Source organism: Eucyclogobius newberryi, unplaced genomic scaffold, assembly GCF_026437365.1.
Source record: "Eucyclogobius newberryi isolate DKJ021-1_F unplaced genomic scaffold, fEucNew1.0.hap1 SCAF_11, whole genome shotgun sequence".
NCBI classification, from domain to species: domain Eukaryota; kingdom Metazoa; phylum Chordata; class Actinopteri; order Gobiiformes; family Gobiidae; genus Eucyclogobius; species Eucyclogobius newberryi.
The window spans coordinates 5,363,367-5,382,758 of NW_027315735.1; the positions used below are offsets into that span (position 1 = coordinate 5,363,367).

The 19,392-nt window shown below is 40.7% G+C and overlaps 2 protein-coding genes across 8 annotated transcripts in view; one reads left to right on the top strand and one right to left on the bottom strand.

Moving 5' to 3' along the window:
• Positions 1–19,392, bottom strand: part of elovl6 (ELOVL fatty acid elongase 6) — a 557,878-nt gene that overhangs the window by 309,833 nt on the left and 228,653 nt on the right. The window lies entirely within an intron of this gene.
• The window catches only part of LOC140348922 (teneurin-3), a 263,968-nt gene that overhangs the window by 185,283 nt on the left and 59,293 nt on the right, over positions 1–19,392 (top strand). For all 7 annotated transcript variants that reach the window (XM_072435086.1, XM_072435102.1, XM_072435094.1 and 4 more), the window contains 4 exons: positions 1,727–1,846; positions 4,667–4,928; positions 8,524–8,791; positions 12,452–12,595. In XM_072435086.1, the coding sequence (XP_072291187.1) occupies positions 1,727–1,846; positions 4,667–4,928; positions 8,524–8,791; positions 12,452–12,595 (794 nt within the window). The remainder of the gene's footprint in view (positions 1–1,726; positions 1,847–4,666; positions 4,929–8,523; positions 8,792–12,451; positions 12,596–19,392) is intronic.

Consider the following 19,392-nt stretch of genomic DNA (forward strand, 5'->3'; position numbering starts at 1 on the left):
TTGTAACCCCCGACATGACAACAGTAGTTGCCTCGGGGGTATATATGATTAATTTTAAAGCAAACGTTTCTGAAACTGTATTGCTAGTGTTTTTGTAGTTAAAGCCGGGTACATGAGTAAAAATTTGTTTAGTGTGAAAGCAAAATATTGTGACACTACATACAGTCGATATAAAGTAGTCCTTAACTTTACCAAACACAAAAATTGTTAAATGGATTCATAGATTGTTGATATTGATAGATTAGCCTTTAGCTTGCCCGGTTTGAGTTTGATAATATTATTCCTGAGACCGTTGTCACTTGCATTTGAAGCTGACTCTTTGTTCAGATGCTTGTCCAGAGCGTCAAACACGTGTATCTCCAGGGTTTGCTCTGGAAGGCGTAGGTGTCCTCCTGGAGGATGTACCATTACTGTGAGTGGAGTCTCCACCGATTTGACCTGTAACTTGGCCTGGTGACGTCACTTGCTTGTCTCTATGTAGATAGTTAAGTTTAATGCCATACTATGGAACATTCCAGGCAAATAAATGACATCTCCATGGGTACAAGCAGTTGGGGTATCGTCCATCAAAAAAGCTTCACAGTGTACTTAAATACATAACTAGAGGCTTGTGGGAATAAAACTATTTTTGAAATATGCTTTGTTTCTTCTGAAAGCTGAAAAGTACCGGTCTAAGACCCGTAGTTGATAAACAAGCCCCACACCAACTGGTGCTTTTCATAGTGGGTGGATTCAGTGGAGGAACATGATCCCTGAAAACAACGGACAAACCAACGGACCATCATTTAATATAACCTTATTATTTGATAAAACATAGATAGAAAATACTGCATCTTTTACTTAGTCTGATATAAAGCCCTCTATTTTGTGCGTGTTTTATTCCTCCCGGCATCATAAATTACATTGCCTTAAGAGCTAAACTTGGTTTTGTGTGCCACATCTTGTCTTTGCATAATAGCTTGCATAACAGCATTTTTATTAGAAATGGGGCTCAAGTCTGAATTCAGCACATCCATTTATATTTCCTGGAGGAATAAAAAACGCTGCAATAAACGTGCAAGATGGTGCAAAAGATACAGTAGACAGCCCCGTGTTTCCTGTGGCTCATTTGTTTGAATTATGGCTTTTAAATGGAGTAAATAGAGACAGAAAGGAGCTGTGTTGGCCAGATGTTTTCATGACTAACTGCCACTGACGTGCGTGCTTCTCCACATCGGTAAATTACAAGTCTGTGCTAGCGCCGCGGGTGAAGGGATGACAGTTGGTAAGATGCGGTGCTTGCTAGTTTGACAGTGACTGACATTGTTTGCTCATGTTATGTTCACATGACATCATGACATTCTAAACTGCCCATAGTTTCAACTGCCTAGAAAGCAGGGGAGCATGTCAGAATTCACTGAGAAAATGTTACTTAGTCACATCTCCACAGATCTGATCTGTAACCTGGCCTGGTGGCATCACCTGCTTATCTCCATGGAGATATACATTTAAAGTCATACTGTGGAACATTCCTGGCACCTTCTCCATAAATGTTACCCAATGCATCTTTACCCAAAGTGTTTTGAACTGGTTTTGAACTGTGTGAACTGATTGCCAAACAAAAAAAGATTTCCTTCCTCATAGAGTTAAATAGAGCCCTGCCCTCCAGCTGAAAGTATTACATAAAAATTGACGCTGTGACAATCTGTTATTTGTTTACCCTGTCTGTGTTTGCTTGTCCGTGCAGCTTGGCGTCAGTCATCAGGGGTCAGGTCCTCACAGGAGACGGGACGCCACTGATCGGAGTCAACGTGTCCTTCCCACTCTACCCCGAGTACGGATACACCATCAGCCGGCAGGATGGCATGTAAGGCACACACCACGGACACCTGCATGTGTCAACACGGATTAGCATGTCCAAACAAACAGGAGCGTTTATGTCCACCAGACTTAGCCCCTGGGTCCAGCCATGCACTTTACACTTTCTATATGCATCAGTTTGAGTTGGGAACAACATATCTGTTACAAAATACTAATTGCATACAAATAATATTTGATTACTGCAAACATATGTTTAACATTTAACATGCCATGAACTTATCTAATGAAGCGATTGTAATAATATGTGCGGAACAGGCATTATAAGACATGTGCCGCCGCCAGCATTACTTTTATTCAAGCTTGGTCTTAGTAAACAAAGAATACATGAAATACTAAAAAAAAACATATGTGTGAGAGTGTGAGAGTGTTGAGCAGGGAGCTACATATAGATTCAGCAAAGCCAGAAGATCTATTGTATTGTTATATTTATTATCTGTGCAAGAACCCTCGAACAACGGATCAAAGTTATAGAGCTGATCCAGATTTCCGCGACTAGAAAACACTGCTCCTCCTGGATTCGAGGTTTGACTGTTGGTCAGGTTCACAACAGATAACAACAGAGTGTAGACTGTGATCCCCTTGAACTGTCACGTAACGTGGTGGAGATTTTTGCCCGAATGATCCTACGAGCTTTCAATGCTGCTGGGGCAACGTGTCAGGGGCAGTGGTCCCTGCGGTGCAGCGCCCGGGACCCAGCTCCAGATCTTGAGCTCAGCTTGGTCAGGACTGTAGCTGGAGTTTTATCTCATGTGCATATTTTTGGTTGATGGGGGAAACCGGAGCACCCGGAGGAAACCCAGCCAGATACGGGGAGAAGGATGCAAACTCCACACAGGAAGGCCCAGGCTGACCTCCTTCTTGCTGTGAGGCGAGAGTGCTTGCCACTCTGCCACCGCCGTGAGGACACATACACATACGATGGCGCAAATCTTAGCTGGAGCAATCGACAAATGTCTCCATGGAGCAAGCTGGAGGTATCTAGTATTGTGCTCCTTGTAGAGTAATAATATCATAGCATGGGATTTGAATGTGAATATATCCCTCAATAGTAAATATGAGGTAGGGCGATGCCCTTACAGTGCCCACTTACTCACACAATGAAAAATCTGCCCATGTAACAACGCAAGACTTGTACTGGTGCTTATCCCAAACAAAACAAATGGAAAGCACAGCACAATGTCCACAGACCAATTCCTCATGCAAATGTCAGAGTGGTGGAGAGGCTGTTTAAAATGCATTGAATCAGCACGGCTAGAATCAATCTGCTGCTGGTGTAGTAAAACATGGGATTACTGTCTGACCTTCTCTAGCTATTACTGTGGACGCCTCTTTAATAATGGGAGCAAAAGTACAGACCAGATGTGGCACATGTCCTGTATTAGGTACAGGCTTTATTTTAAACGTGTTTATCAGAACAAGGCCATTGATACCATTTAACTTTATTTAATCACTGATAGAGATGACAAAATGACTGTTAGAAGTCCTGTATGTCATTTTAACCATGCATGTATATCATCAGCCAATGATAATAAATCTAGTAATTAATATAACATTTTACATTACTTACCAAAACTCAAAAGTCGTGCGCATTAGTGGTGAAATATGTCTGCTTTCTGCAGTGTCCCAGAAAAAGCTCCTTAAATAGCAGGATAATAAAATATTAAAGAGTGTAGGTAAAAATGTTTTGGAGGTTGAGCTTATGCGCTGTCAGCGTGGGACAAAGACAGGGACACTGCACAGCTGGGATGAGTCACATATTCAGGGATAAATTGATTCTTCCGATATACTTCTTGTAACACTTGAGAGCGTGATAACTGGTTGGGATAATCTCACTTGGTTAGCCAACAGTTGGGCTCAGAATGGTAAGAAGGCTCAGTCACAGCTGCCCAGAGAGAGAAGAGCGAGGAGGCTCATCCTGCTCTTCTGTCTGTGTGTGAATACATGCAGTGTCACCGCGCACACGCCGTGCCCTCCGGTGCCACTCTGCTGAATATATAGAGCAGCACTTCATTTCCAAAGCACCCTTTTCCCTGAGTAATGTCACACTAATTAAAGGCAGTTCACTAGTGAGAGCTTGCAGGACTGCCAACCAAATGTGAGCAGAAAGCCTGCACACAGCACGCATGCTTTAACAACAGTCATACATTAGATACACAGAATAATCCTATTGGGTTAAACACCAGGGCTGTCCACAGGAATCATTCAACCTGGGCCAGAAGTCAATGTTTATTTTATGAGGCTTAAAACCATCATACACGATCAGGCAAAGGATTGGAAAGTGCTCTGTTCTTGACCATGAAGTGTACAAGATTTACGATATATATTTTGAATTTATGGTTGTGGTACATAGTTATGGGGAAAAGCATAATGTTCGGGCTTGCTTACGTAAAGCCTGTACCGATCAACATGTAAATGAAGAATATAGACTTATTATGTATAATAAACCACTGCAGACTAGAGGAGAGGCTTTGCTCCACATTTGTTTGGGCAGAGGAAATGTCCATATAATTAAAATGCAAGTTTTTTTCTTTTCGTTCAGTTTTAAATTGATTATTTGCACAGTGTAAACTTAAGGAAAATGTAGATTAATGCTTAAATCAGAATCTGTATTCTGCCTGCATGACATTTTTAATACTTGTTGCGAAAAGAAAAATAGCTTTTTCAGCTATGGGCACATCTAATCTAGTTAAACAGACAAACAAAGGCAGATTGCAAGATAAAAATCCAATAAGAATCCAAAAGCATGTGATCTGCATACATAGTACAGTGGTGCATGTAGCAGTATAACATCTCTGACTGTGTTCAGGTTTGACCTTGTGGCCAACGGCGGCGCCTCCCTGACGCTGAGTTATGAGCGCGCTCCATTCCCCGCCGTGCAGCGGACAGTGTGGCTGCCCTGGAGCGTCTTTCATGTGATGGACACTGTGGTGATGAAGAGAGAGGCCAATGACATACCCAGCTGCTACCTCACCGGCCTGCTCCGGCCAAACCCGCTCATCCTGGCAACGCCGCTGTCCACGCTGTACAAGACGTCAGAGGAGGACAGTCCTATCATCCCAGAGACGCAGGTACACACCAGCACACACTTCTGTTTCTCCTCACATTAAACTCTGTATACTAGCTTTAATGAGGCTGGACCCAATTTTCCCCATGTAGTTGAGCTTTGCACCAGTAAATATTCTGTGTTTCCTCTAGATTTATGCAGTTTGGCAGTTTTTTGTTTTTTTGCATTATTTTAAAATGTCCGTTATCCAAGGCTGTAAGTGATTAAAGCCTAATAAACATATATTGGGGGTCTGGGCATTTCAGTTTGTTTTGTTTAATTTCAAAGTTCAATTTTATATTCAAGCCGTTTCTGCATGAAGTAAACTCAATTACTCAATGAAAATTCAATTGTGAAACAAATAATGCTAACAGCTTTAGCTAAACTGCTAGGTTTCACTCGCATTTTGTCAACAATAAATTGCCAGTAAGTATTCATGATTTGAATACCATCTGCTTACTCTAGTCTCAGCTTCTGCATCTGTCCCAGTCGTGTTTACGAGAAGCAGCGCTGAAGAATGAGAGAAAGTGCGAGCTGGATTTCTATGAAAACAGTAGTTTCTTATGGCGTAGCACAAAGGGTTTGGTAAAGCGTGATAATGCTGCATAATTTGATTGACTATTCAATGGTACAGGAAACACTGATACATATTTTTTAAAAGCAGCTCTTAGAGTCAAAATGAGACCACTGTGTGTTGTCTGTATCTAATTATAAGCGTTTTATTTTCGCAAATCCAGGAAGCGAACTCTTAGCATGCTTTGTTAGCTCTACTGTGAAGGTAAAACGCAACATCTAAGAGTTGTGACAAGTGCGTATAAACTTGTATTGAATAATTAGGATTCCCACAATACAAGAGAAAGTGAGGAAAGATTTGAACTGTTGCAAAATGTTTAAAATTAAGTAGTTCTATGTTTTATATTTACATTTCTAGTACAGTAGCAATCAGGTACAGTGCCTTTAAAGATATGTGTTTATTACTGTCATGGAATTAGACATACACCGATGCTATTCCGTAACACATCGAGAACACAATTCAACCTAGAATATGAAACGACACAGAAACATCAGACATTTGTATGGCATGCATGGGAGAAAACGCGGGGACTGTGTCAGCCAGGCCGTTGTAAGGAGCCTGGCTGACCCTCCTGCGTCTCACCCCCGCGTCTCACACTGTTTTTTCCCATGCTGGTTGGTTTTATTAGATATTCTGGAATAGGCGGGTCACATTTCTCATTGGTCAGCCTCACATCAAGGCACTTGGTATTTTTCCGTAGAGATCAAGCCTTGGGTAAACATTACCCAGACTCCTCTGGGTTATCACCCCCCCTAGGGTAAACATCCTTTGGCCCATCTTTACGACCCCTTCACAAACAAATGCTGTCACACACCCGCTCTTCTCTTAGACTAATGATGCAGATAAAATATCACTATTATGCAGATAAAATACATCACAGAAATATAATCATATATTCACATTTTATCACAATTACTCAAAAGGCTCAGAAGGGTCTTTAAGTGTAGCATGAAATGGGGAGATAAAGTCAGACATTCAGCAAATGGTCGTGGCTGGGAATCGAAGCTACTACGCTGTGGTAGTGATTGCAACCCAAAAAACATGAATTCTTGAATGGGGTCGCCTCTCCACAGATCTGACCTATAACTTGGCCTGGTGAGAAAGACACGTAGAAGATATAACCTTCTCATGGAGATTACCACCATTTATACATTCTTTGTAGAGCAAATCTACAAAGAATGTATAAATGACTGGACACAGTTTGAGGAAATCCTTTTTTGCCGGAAACAACCTGTTAGGGACAAAACGATTACAATAAGTACTCAACAAAAGTAAGATCTTTGAATCACTTTCGATTTCAATATTCCTGTTTAAATTAGTGAAATGGTCAATACTCTCTTTTGATTTATCGTTTTTTATCGTTCATTCAAAAGGGTTATATGTACTCCTTGAAAACAATCTCAACTCAAAATAATTACTACAACATCCTCAAACTCACTGAATTTGACCATGTGTACACATCGATGCTATTTCAAATCCCCATTCATACAAAAGTGGCTGTGGTTACCTGAGTATAAGTCGAGGTGAATCACATTACACTGCCTTTTATGGTCACTTCCACATTCGTCCTCTATCAGATTATTTTAAATGACTTCAATCCGAGCCACATTGCGCAGGCATCGGACAACCACTTTGCTGGAAATACATAGACGGAGACTAATGATAACACTGCTTTATCTCCACTTCTCCACAGCCTCGCCCACTTATTTTTTACAGTCAGATTTGCCCTTGTCTTTGAACTGAGATTGAATTGCCGACTCCCCGAATGTTAAGCCATAAATTGTCTTTGATCAATTCTGACAGCCGTTTCAAGGTGGTCACAGCTTTTCTTGTTTTTGGCTCAAAGTGTTGTTTAAAATCCCCAAAATAATAAGTGCAACGCTGTCTAAACAAATGGAAACAAAGCTTTCTGTTTCCACAAAACCTAAAATTGGACACTTTTTACAATAGGAAGTTTGGGAGAATTAGAGCGCTGTCGATATAAAACTTGTGGATTTAGACGTTTGGATTCTGAACACTCAAGTCATCACCGTTTCAGCCCCCCTATGTGCAAACTTCAATAGCTACAAACTGAGCCTCACTGACAATGATGTGGTCGTTAGTTTGTTCCCATTTCTCAAAACAGTTCAGATATGCTCTGAGTTTAGTCTGCAGCCATTAAAAGAATCACAAAATAGTATGTATATGTGTAAACATGTGTTCCACCTTATTAATGTGGGATGGGAGAAATTATGCGTTTCCTGCAAAGTCCGTTGTGTCCTAAAAGTGTCATGTGACCTTTGGCCTGATGTGATGAAAGCATTTACTGAACCTGGGCTTACTCTCTTCATTAAGAGTTGTGATGTTATGATTTAATTTTTTGTTGATAAAGAAAATGAATTGAAGTATTCTACTTAAGTATAATATGGTTGGTTATTGATCTGGTCAGTTCAGTAGACGTGTTCCTGTTGCTTTGGTGATAGTGAAACACACTCCAGAATAGAGGGGTTTCCAATATGTGGGTCGGATGATTTACCCTTTGACCAGCTGGCCCGTGTCCAGGTTGTGCCCCGCCTAAAGCCCAAAGTCACTGGGACAGGCTCCAGTCACCCGTGACCCCGAACAAAAGCCGTAGAAAATGAATTAATTAATTAAAAAATATTCAAGCAATTAGGTCCAGCAAAATATTTTGAAATTAGCAAATTATAGTAAGCAATATTGAATAAGATTATTTTTTATTTTATCTTTTTTAATTGGTGATATATTGTAAAGTTGTGGGACCCGTGCACTAGAGGGGCAATAATGAGAGTTTTTAATGATTTTTTTAAACTTGCGTGGCATGTTTTGATTCTCATTAATGTGGAGTGTCTTTCCTTAAATATTAGCCTCAGTATACATTTGCATCTTCTTTGATACAAAGTGTCCCTTTATCTGCTTGGATATTTGTCTTCCAGCCCTGGTCATGAGAGAGCCTCAGAGATTTGCAAAAAGAAAGTTATCAAATGTTGATATTCCTCTTTTTTCCCAGTTCACTGACATAAATCACTGTTAATTGGCTCCCCTCCAGGTCCTCCATGAGCAAGTGGCCATCCCGGGTTGTGACCTGAACCTGGTGTACCTGAGCTCCAGAGCGCCTGGCTACAAGCCCATCCTGAAGGTGCTGCTGACCCAGGAGCGGCTGCCCTTCGGCCTGATGAAGGTGCACCTGATGGTGGCCGTCATGGGCCGACAGTTCCAGAAATCCTTCCCTGCCTTCCCCGACCTCTCCTACACGTTCATCTGGGACAAGACCGACGCATACGGCCAGAAGGTGTACGGGCTGGCCCAGGCTGTGGGTGAGTGTGTCCTGCTGGGAGAATACACAGGGAATGTGCCACAGGAGATAATATACACAGCAAATGAAAGCTTACGTTCAGTGATGGGAGGAATACTTTGAAGTATTTTTTACAGATACTGAATATGTACAGTCAACATATTTTAGAACCTATTCTGATGGTCCAATCAGATTACTGTGTTCTGATTACTTGGAATACTTTAGACATAGGTTTAAAAACAGCATCATGTTTTATTGCACGTTTTATTGCTGGTTTTTCACTGTTTGTAATTATATTACATTTTATTAAATGTAAGGGTGTGTATTTCTGGTTCCTAACCTTTAAATACAGGATTAGCTGTGTTAATACTTACAATAAAGCAACGTTCATTCTCACCCACTCATTTGTGGCTTACTTTACGCAGTTTTTTTTTTCACTTGAGCACTATTTAGCCCAACATCTGAAATAAAATTCATAACCAATTAGAGTTGATCCCAAACAAACTATCTTTGCACTTTCAGTTTCAAATGCGGCCCTTTTCCCTCCTCTCCCATACAGTTAGCAGAATATCTCTAATCCGCCCTCACGCTCCCAGATCCTCCTCGAGCCTTCAGGCGTTCCTCTCAGCGTGAACTAGAGAAGAGAGGGCAAGAGCACGGCCTAAAACCATCTTTGTCCAAGCCTGCCAAGTCTTCCCAACACATTTGAGCCGTCTGTGATTGTGAAGCGCCGTGTTCTCCTCGTGCACCGTTTAGACAGTCAGCTCCCATTTGTCCCAATAATGTTGTTTATGCACAATCAGCACTTTGAGGGGGATAATGGCCCTTTGTCCATTAACGCTGGACTGATGCATCACATTTTAGTCTGCTACAAAAGAGTCCTGTGCAGAGGAGGCAGGTCAACACACACACACACACACACCTATACACGCACGCACACACACACACACACACACACACAGACACACACACACACACACAGACACACACACACACACCTATACACGCACGCACACACACACACACACACACAGACACACACACACTCACACACACGCGCACACACACACAACCTAATCCAATTCATATTTGAGATGTGTGAAGCATTAAGCATTTATGCAATATGTAAACTCTTATTACCATAGACTTACCACTTTATGTAATCACAATTTCTCATTTAAAAATACAATTATTTTCTTTTGTTCCATGACATAATAATATTTTTAAAAGTTTATTCATTTTGAAGTACAAATTACAATAGAATAATAGATTGCTACTATTTAACATTTCTAGTCACGGATTAATGGAATGATTGTGAAAAAATAATCATAGTCATTATTTTGATAATCATAATTGTTATCTGACTGTACAGACTCTAAAACACATAAACATATTTGATAAAGACAGCAGCTGTAGATCTAGATAGATTTTTATCAATAACTATTCGTAAATATTCTCTATTTAGAATCCGTCACAATTTTAACATTAATTGTTTAACAGCCATATTCCACAGTATGGTATTTAACATTTTCTCACAATTCTTCTTCACATCATTTTGCAACTCACCTTCAGTAATTACTCAGTTGTTCAAAAAACAGAACAAAAAACACGTCCTGTTAATATATAGCATTTTGCCTGCTTTTATCACCTAATACTTACACATACGCAGTAGTAAGTGGCATTCTACTCTTCGATGCAACGTGAAAAACAGCAAACAACACCAAACGAACCTCGCCTCCACAATATCGCATTATCCCAAAGACAAAAAATAGAATAAAAGCACAATACACAGCATCTACAGTACAGGGGCCAGTCAGAGTCCACCTGAGCCTCCGGGCAACGCACCCATCCTCAACTCTCAAAGACTGTTTATTTCTAAGATTCCTCCGACGTCTTTGTGAGCACGTGGCGTTAGCAGGTGTGTGAAACCCTCAAATCCCCTGCTGGTGCATTTTCTGAAGGCCACTGCTCTTTTGCTGACTGCTTTATTTAGCATGTACGATTCCTCAGCCCCTGTTCGCTGACTACATTATTGCTTAAGGGGAAACGGCCTGGGGAAAAAAAGCCTTTTCGAGGAGCGGTATAGCAACAATAGAAAAGCCAAGATAAATGATCTCGGAAGTCTACCTTTGAATTATACATCACAAAGTATCTTAATTATGTTCTTATGCCAGGATTACAATGTCTACACAGCAGCTGAATCGCATTAGAAAGATATGTAAAAGTATTAAAATTCCGCTCTCACACAAAGGCGAAGGCAATCAGAGGCCACATCACGGCGTTTATGATATTACAATAATGCGTCCTATATGGGGGTTTTTATAGTCTGGTGTAAATATATCATCTTATTCTGCATGCGTTTACAGTAGATAAATACAGACATTTAGTGGGAAGAACGGAGGCCCCACAGGTTTGCTGAAATCATCTCCGCTGGAGGGAATTATATTGTCAAAAGAGCGAAGGCCGGATGGCAAACGTGTTTAGAATATTCCACGGTGTTAGAGTGAAGAGCCCGCTAACACTAGACGTCTGCATGGGAGGACAGATTCTACTGATCATCTTGATATGTGGAATTTTATAAGATTATTATCACTAATATAATTCATTTGTTTCATTGAATGTGGATTTTCCTTTTTAGAGATTGAACCCAAGCCTTTTATAGGCCAAGGATTGGACGATATGGTGATGAAAATGTGATTGTGATCTGAGCCCCGTGATAATTAGCTTTTTTGATTGATTCAGAGATGTTAGGGTGCGTTCACACTTAATCCGGTTCGGTTCCAGTTTCAGTCTTGGTTTAATCCGGGTCTAGCCTTGATTTAGTTTGGTGTTTAATCCAAATGTTGATGTACTGATTGTGTTAGTGTGAACGCCATTTGCAGTTTAAAAACCACAATGGAAAACATGCTCAAAAACCTCAGTGAAACATTCAAACCCACCACATAAAAATGGACATAATTACAAACGTACCAAGAAACACTTTGACACAAACATATGTGGTAAAGTGCATTGTTCAAGCTTGTGAAGTCTTACAGTGAATGCAGCTCTCTGCTATTAGAGAGCGAATGGGTTCAACCAATCACAGTCAAGTGTGAGCCGTCTGAAAGCTGCATAAATGTATGTAAAAGAATGGGGATAGATCTTTCTATTTTTTATCTCCCACTACTATATTGGCCTATGCAGATTTACTGTTGAAAGCCAACTTGCTACAAAGTGCATTGATCAATATTATTCAATCAATAGATTTTCCCATGTATTATTTAATTACATAGAAATAAATAAATCGATTATATTAGTTGAGAGGTTAGGCACAACACACACACAACATTCTGGATTTTAACACATTTTCTCTTGTAAGAACTCAAAACACATGAGCATGACAGAGCTGCTACAGTCTCATAAGATAAAACTCTACAACTTTTATAAATATGGGATTTGTATTTGACAACCAAAAAACGGGAAATTAGATACTAGAAAACCAGATAAACAACAGGAACACTCACTTATCTCTGAACATATGAACTACCCTTAGTCGCTGTAACTTTTGTTGTTGTAGACAAGTTGAAGTAGCCTTTATCTCCCCCTGCTGTCAGCTAAACTAAATTGAGGTGAAACAATAGCTCCGTGGACCACAGCGAAGATGTTCGGTGACTAACCTTTGACCGTTGCTCTGACCCCTCAGTGTCGGTGGGCTACGAGTACGAGTCCTGCCTGGACGTGGTGCTGTGGGAGAAGAGGACCGCCGTGCTGCAGGGATACGAGCTGGACGCCGCCAACGTGGGAGGGTGGATGTTAGACAAGCACCACATACTGGATATTCAGAACGGTAAGGACACGTTACAACTATTACTACGACCACCGCTGCATTACTACTACTCTTACGGATACTAATACTGTAGTGTCGGGAATGGAATCAGGTATTAGCGCTGATATTTTTCTACTGGGGATCGGTTCCACGATATCGGTCCAGGATGAGGCACACAAAAAGCATCAAATATACAGTTTAAATCATATTTGAATCAGTTTTGTGATAACCTATTATACTTTGTTTTAAGGAAGGAGATATCTCATTTCAAAAAGCGCACTTGGTGTAACTCTAGAATAAAAATAAGCGTGTTAAGTGAAAAACAAGTTCCAACGTGCTATACACAACACCAGAAGATATAAAGATACACATTTTTTACAGAACGTTGTGTATGAGATCAGATGATAAATAACAAACCCTACGTTCTATTTAACACCAACAAAAATATGAAACTGTAACTTTATAACTCTAACATTGTGGGATAAAGTGACTATTCTATTCTACATATGAAGCTTACTTAGTGGTGTATAACTTTTTTGTAACTTTCTGCTCCACAGCACAAAAGAAAGACGCTCTCTGAAGTGTATAGAAATGGAAGCTGAGAAAGTGGAAGCCTTATTGAAGTTTACTCAGTGGCCACTGCCGCAAAATGAATAATGTAATTGGCTAAAGCTATAGGAGACATGCTTGTAATATTGGATCTTGTTTGCGGTGTCTTTATTGAGTTATTGTTTCCTTTTAACACACATCCCCGCATTAGTTTTCAATATAGTTCTGCATTACATATTTAAGTCCCTTAGGCCCTGATTAGACAGTGTGTACCTTTTTGTCCTTTTGGAAAAAATACATTTTTTCATGCCACTTTTTCACTAATCTAATATTTCTACTCAAGCCAAGTCAAAATCTCTATAGAGTATGAAATGTATACTTTACAGAAAAGTTGGAACAGTTTCCCTCTGGTGTCCAATGATATCACAGCAAAGGATTACCGTTACTATGATGTTTACTGGAGATGGGAGGATGGATTAGTTTAATGCGGTAAACTTTTAATTTTGGTGTGGATTGGAGAGATTGTGTGCCTAATCACTAATATAATACATTTGTTTCTTAACTGTTGAACCGTGTTGAATAGGTTGTGTTTGTGAATGCAGATTATCAACAACCCAAAGTCGATTTTCAAGAGCCAGGAGCTCTTGCTTTGTAATATAACAAATAAATGCACCAGGAAGAAGCTAGAGCCACAAAATGCTAAACATAAGATAAACAAGTCCTCATTACTTTTTTGCGATCTTTTCATTGCTAATTAGGCTGTTTTTACATGTGAATAGAGGCACTGCTTTGCTAATACACAGTCCTCCTGAGCTAGCAAGATCTGAGCATGCTCTAACTTCTCATTATAACATGTGCAAAAATGATAAGACTCTAAAACACAACGTATATAAAGAAGTCTCCCACACTTTTAACACTTCTTAAACTTACAGCCATTGCTTTCCTAGCAGTAGACACGATTTGAGACACAGGAGGAGCTGGCTCACAGAAACACGTTTTTCATCCGACTGCTTCCTGCTTCTGTTACCCACAATGCATTGGGACCACTAACTGGGCCTTCAAATGAAATACAGGAAAACTAATCCGGGGATCAAAATATATATATATTTTTTTTTAAATCAATGATAGCAACAAATGAATTAAGACCTATTTTTTCACAAAAATATTATCAACAGTCTTTAAACCTTAACTGAAACACTCTTTTACTGTGGAAGAACAATATGTAAACCATTATCAATCTGAAGGTTATGGTTTGAGAAGCTGCACAACAGAAATAAAGCCAGTCAAATGCTGGAGAACAGCCCAAAAAATTCTATTAACCCAATCTTTAAAAAATGTATTCCGATTTGTATGACTTTTATGACAGATACAGATAAGTGTCTTGCTCAGAAACACAATAGAACGTGATCAGAGAACAGTAGAACAAGTCAACAAGTCTATAGCAAGTTTCAGAGCATAAACTCTAGCTTTTCAGACCAGTACCTTCAGATTGAAAACAGTGTCCACGAACTGTTGTGTTTTTTTTAAAATTTAGTTGTTTTTAACTACCTAAAAGTATTCTACTAAGCAGGAAAACATGTTCCGCTTACTGGCAGGCTTCACGGAGAGTTCACAGAGAGTTCACTGATTGATTATTGGCCGAAACAGACTGGAAATGGACGGGTCTTCCTGCATTTACAATTCAGCCTCACTTCTATGGTGGGAAAATCGGTTCGAACTGGAATACCAATATAGTTCATCCAGACCCGTTAACATAAAAAGCCTGATATCGCTCTGTTTTGAACGAACTCGGTCATAACAGCTTTTCTATCATTTTCCTCGTTGTTACTTGACTCCACGAGGCTCAAACTACTTCATTGTACTAAATAGAAGTAGAGCAAGCTGACCGGTCGGACATGCACGTAGGAAGGATCATGGGTCTCGTAGGACTAATCCGGGCAGGGGGTCTTTAGCCTGAATCACAGCCATAAATACCGCAATCACAATGAAATATAGTTCGTCATCTCGTCCTCAGATAATAGAGGAGCGTTTTGAAGGGCCGATCTTTCACGGTAATAGCAGAATAAATCAGAGGCTAAGTCACGAGGGTGCCGCGTCTGCAACGACCGCGCACCGCTCAGCTATTTTAGGAGCGGGACGGCCCTACACTGCTACCTAAGCTTTTTGATGAACAGGCGTCATGTTTAATTCTTGCTTTAATGCAATAAACGCAATGAATTTCTCGCTCAGCCATCAATCACGTTCCTTTATTTAAATCGGTGCGCAGATTAAATGGATCTTGGATTTTTTTTCTTTTTTTCTTAATCATTGCAAATCTAAAAGCTGCATAAAACACTTGCTATATTCCTAATCTCCTAAACATTTTGATGCCGATTTGTACGCGTTTAACGGCAATGTCCATTCTGTCACAAATAGTCACTTTGATTTCTGGCATAGACAACGTTGCTAAAGTGTTTTGTTCCGGGACGCAACAACAGTGTGCACGCTTCTGGCTGGAGGTCAAACACTTACTGACTGCAGTCCAATGAGCTTCGTCTGCTCCTCTGATCATTTATTTAAAAGGTTCTTTTTCAGTCCAGAGTTTCGACTGCTTACTCACAGTCTAGTAATGTCAGGCTGCTGCGAGTATAAACTCATGTTTCCCATTTGCATCCTTCTATTTTATTAGGCTGATAACACATCCAATAATAAAAAAATCTAAATGTCTTTTCACCAATAAAAAAACAACTATGAATAAAATGTATACAATTTCTTTAATTTTTTGTCATGTCAAGCTATGCATTTGTTTGCTTCTTTTTTATTAGTTTATTTTATAGTTATTAATTTCACTTTCGATCTTGTAAATTTTCTGCATAATATGAATATGTACAAAACAGGCTAAACACAATCTTTTACATTGCCCTATAGTGGCTGACATCACCCTGGTTAGAAAACGCTCATTTACAGCAGGTCTGTTACTGGAGGATCCTGCTTTCGGAGGGACTCGTTTGACTGCTCATTTAAGCTCAGACCTGGGGCTAGTGTCATTGCTCTGCTCCGCTGTTGTGACATGAAACCCACTCTGACTCACTGTAGTTGTTCCACTTGTCCTTAGCAATTTGTGTCCTTTTTATCTCCAAAACGGCCAGGGTTACACTCAGCGCGTTAGACACTCGGGTCCTGGTATGTAGACTCTTGTTTGCCTCTGTTCATGTCCCAGGTTTAGTCCCAGGTTTACTCCCAATTTGGTGTTGTGTGTGCAAGTGTGTGAAAGCAGCCTTTGTGACCAGCATTTAAACCAAGAGACAGACAAGTGTGCCACTTTGGTGCTCAGGCCTGGCAGGTAGAGGCCTCTGAGAGTATGACAGTTTGTTTAGCTAAATAAAAAAGGAGTTAAATGTGGTTGAAGGACGGCTATGAACCAACAAGAAAGAAGACGAGAGAGAGAATGCATTTAAATGAACGCCTTAAGAGGTGTATAGCAGGTAGGTTGCAGACTTTGAATGGTTAGAGAAATATTTAAAAATACAAAAGTACAATCTAAATTTATTTCGAGTTAAACTTTAACTGTTGGCTTGTCTGTTCATAACTGCTGCCCACAAGTCGTCGTCAGGCTTTGCTTTAATGTTCTTTTGTTCGATCTTATTAATGTTGAACTAAGTGTATGTTCTGTTATGATCGACTGATCTTGGGCTAAAACTTTATTTCCACTGAGGAAAGCTGAAAGAGTACGGCAGCTCAAATAACTCATCCAGTGCAGCTTTAAAACCCTAAGAACAGAGTCTTCTAAGTCCTCCGAGTACAAAAGAGAGTCTATTGGAATTTCACTAAAACCAATGTAACTTATAAATTATGAACAGAATTACCAGTTTCTGTTCCTTTTTTGTATATTTTTTGTTCCTTTTTGTTGCTCATATTCAGTGCTAGTATAAACTTAAATGAAAGAGATGTTATTTTTTACATTACAGGGAAGTGAATAGAGTCTAACTGCTAAGTTTTTATTTACACACGTGACATCATGATAAAGTATTGGAAACATGTGTATTAATGGCTGGCCAGGGAAGGGATTTTCAACTGTATGGCATGAAATGTGTCGATCTCCATGGAGACTAGCAGATGACCACCAGGTCAAGTTACAAGTCAGATCTTTGGAGAGGTGACACTGCTCACTTATAGAATGCATGTTTTCAAGGTACTTTAATTGATATCAGTGATTGGAAATCTTTAAATCGTGATAATAAGAAATAGTATTGATGTGATATGGCTATGTGATATCTTCAAATAAAATGCAAATCAGTAGAGCCGGAATCTCACTATTCTTGCTTTTCAGGGCGGTAAAAGTACACCTAAGATAAGTGCACTTAAAATGCCTTCTTTCTTTTCACAAACAAAAAGATTTAAAGTCGGAAAGCGTTCTTCAGTGAGCTGTTCATTAAAACCTCTCTACTTATCATGTCTGCTTACTGTTGTACCTTGTAAGCAGATATGATATAATTAGCCTGTTCTCATCCCAACAAAACACGTGTCATTAGCGAGCGTAGTGTGCTGAGGCTGGGTGCACTTTGAAACACCTACACGCCTGGAGAGGTTGCTCTGTGCACGGAACAGGTAGGCGTCCTATTCTCCTCTGATGTTTTCGCTTTGTTACAGCCAAACTAAAGTCGGCTCCTGCAGTTACACAAGCGCTCTGACTTTACAGTGCAGGAGTACGCCTCAGGGTAATCTTCAAACTAGACTAGACTTTTGAATACCACCTTTTTAATAAATATGGGACCTATTTGACCTGTTTTTTGGAGTATTGCCATAGTCATGGCAAAGCATCTTAGTTTGTCCTTGTGATTGTTGGTGTGTTGATTGATTTATATGTGAATGACAGGAGCCTATTTTAGAGTTAATAATAAACACTAGGGCTGGGCAGTGATTATGTTTTATAATAATTATGAAACATAATCACTGCCAGCCCTTGCGATTTATCACTTTATTGAATTGTGATGAATTACATGTTGGACAAAAAGGTCAATAAACATATATTGAGGTTCAGCCCTGGTAACAGTCCTTGTTCAGCCCTGGTTCAGTCCTGGTTCTGTCCTTGTTCAGCCCTGGTAACAGTCCTGGTTCAGCCCTGGTAACAGTCCTGGTAACAGTCCTGGTTCAGCCCTGGTTCAGTCCTTGTTCAGCCCTGGTAACAGTCCTGGTTCAGCCCTGGTTAACAGTCCTGGTTCAGCCCTGGTTCAGTCCTTGTTCAGCCCTGGTAACAGTCCTGGTTCAGCCCTGGTTAACAGTCCTTGTTCAGCCCTGGTTCAGTCCTGGTTCTGTCCTTGTTCAGCCCTGGTAACAGTCCTGGTTCAGCCCTGGTAACAGTCCTGGTAACAGTCCTGGTTCAGCCCTGGTTCAGTCCTTGTTCAGCCCTGGTAACAGTCCTGGTTCAGCCCTGGTTAACAGTCCTGGTTCAGCCCTGGTTCAGTCCTTGTTCAGCCCTGGTAACAGTCCTGGTTCAGCCCTGGTTAACAGTCCTTGTTCAGCCCTGGTAACAGTCCTGGTTCAGCCCTGGTTAACAGTCCTGGTTCAGCCCTGGTTCAGTCCTTGTTCAGCCCTGGTAACAGTCCTGGTTCAGCCCTGGTTAACAGTCCTGGTTCAGCCCTGGTAACAGTCCTGGTTCAGCCCTGGTTCAGTCCTTGTTCAGCCCTGGTAACAGTCCTGGTTCAGCCCTGGTTAACAGTCCTGGTTCAGCCCTGGTTCAGTCCTTGTTCAGCCCTGGTAACAGTCCTGGTTCAGCCCTGGTTAACAGTCCTTGTTCAGCCCTGGTAACAGTCCTGGTTCAGCCCTGGTTAACAGTCCTGGTTCAGCCCTGGTTCAGTCCTTGTTCAGCCCTGGTAACAGTCCTGGTTCAGCCCTGGTTAACAGTCCTGGTTCAGCCCTGGTAACAGTCCTGGTTCTGTCCTTGTTCAGCCCTGGTAACAGTCCTGGTTCAGCCCTGGTTCAGTCCTGGTTCTGTCCTTGTTCAGCCCTGGTAACAGTCCTGGTTCAGCCCTGGTAACAGTCCTGGTTCAGCCCTGGTAACAGTCCTGGTTCAGCCCTGGTTACAAAATACATTGCGGGAGGTAAAATATCTCACTTTTAAATGTTTTCAAAGTAAACATGGATGACGTGTGGGGAAACTCCATACATTGCACCTGATTAATTGTTAATTATCTGTGCGCATATGTAATGATCTATAGCAGCGTCCCTCTCGGTTTGAAGTCTTTAGCGGGCCCTTTCTCTGTGATTCCTGGCTCTTTTTGGATAATATA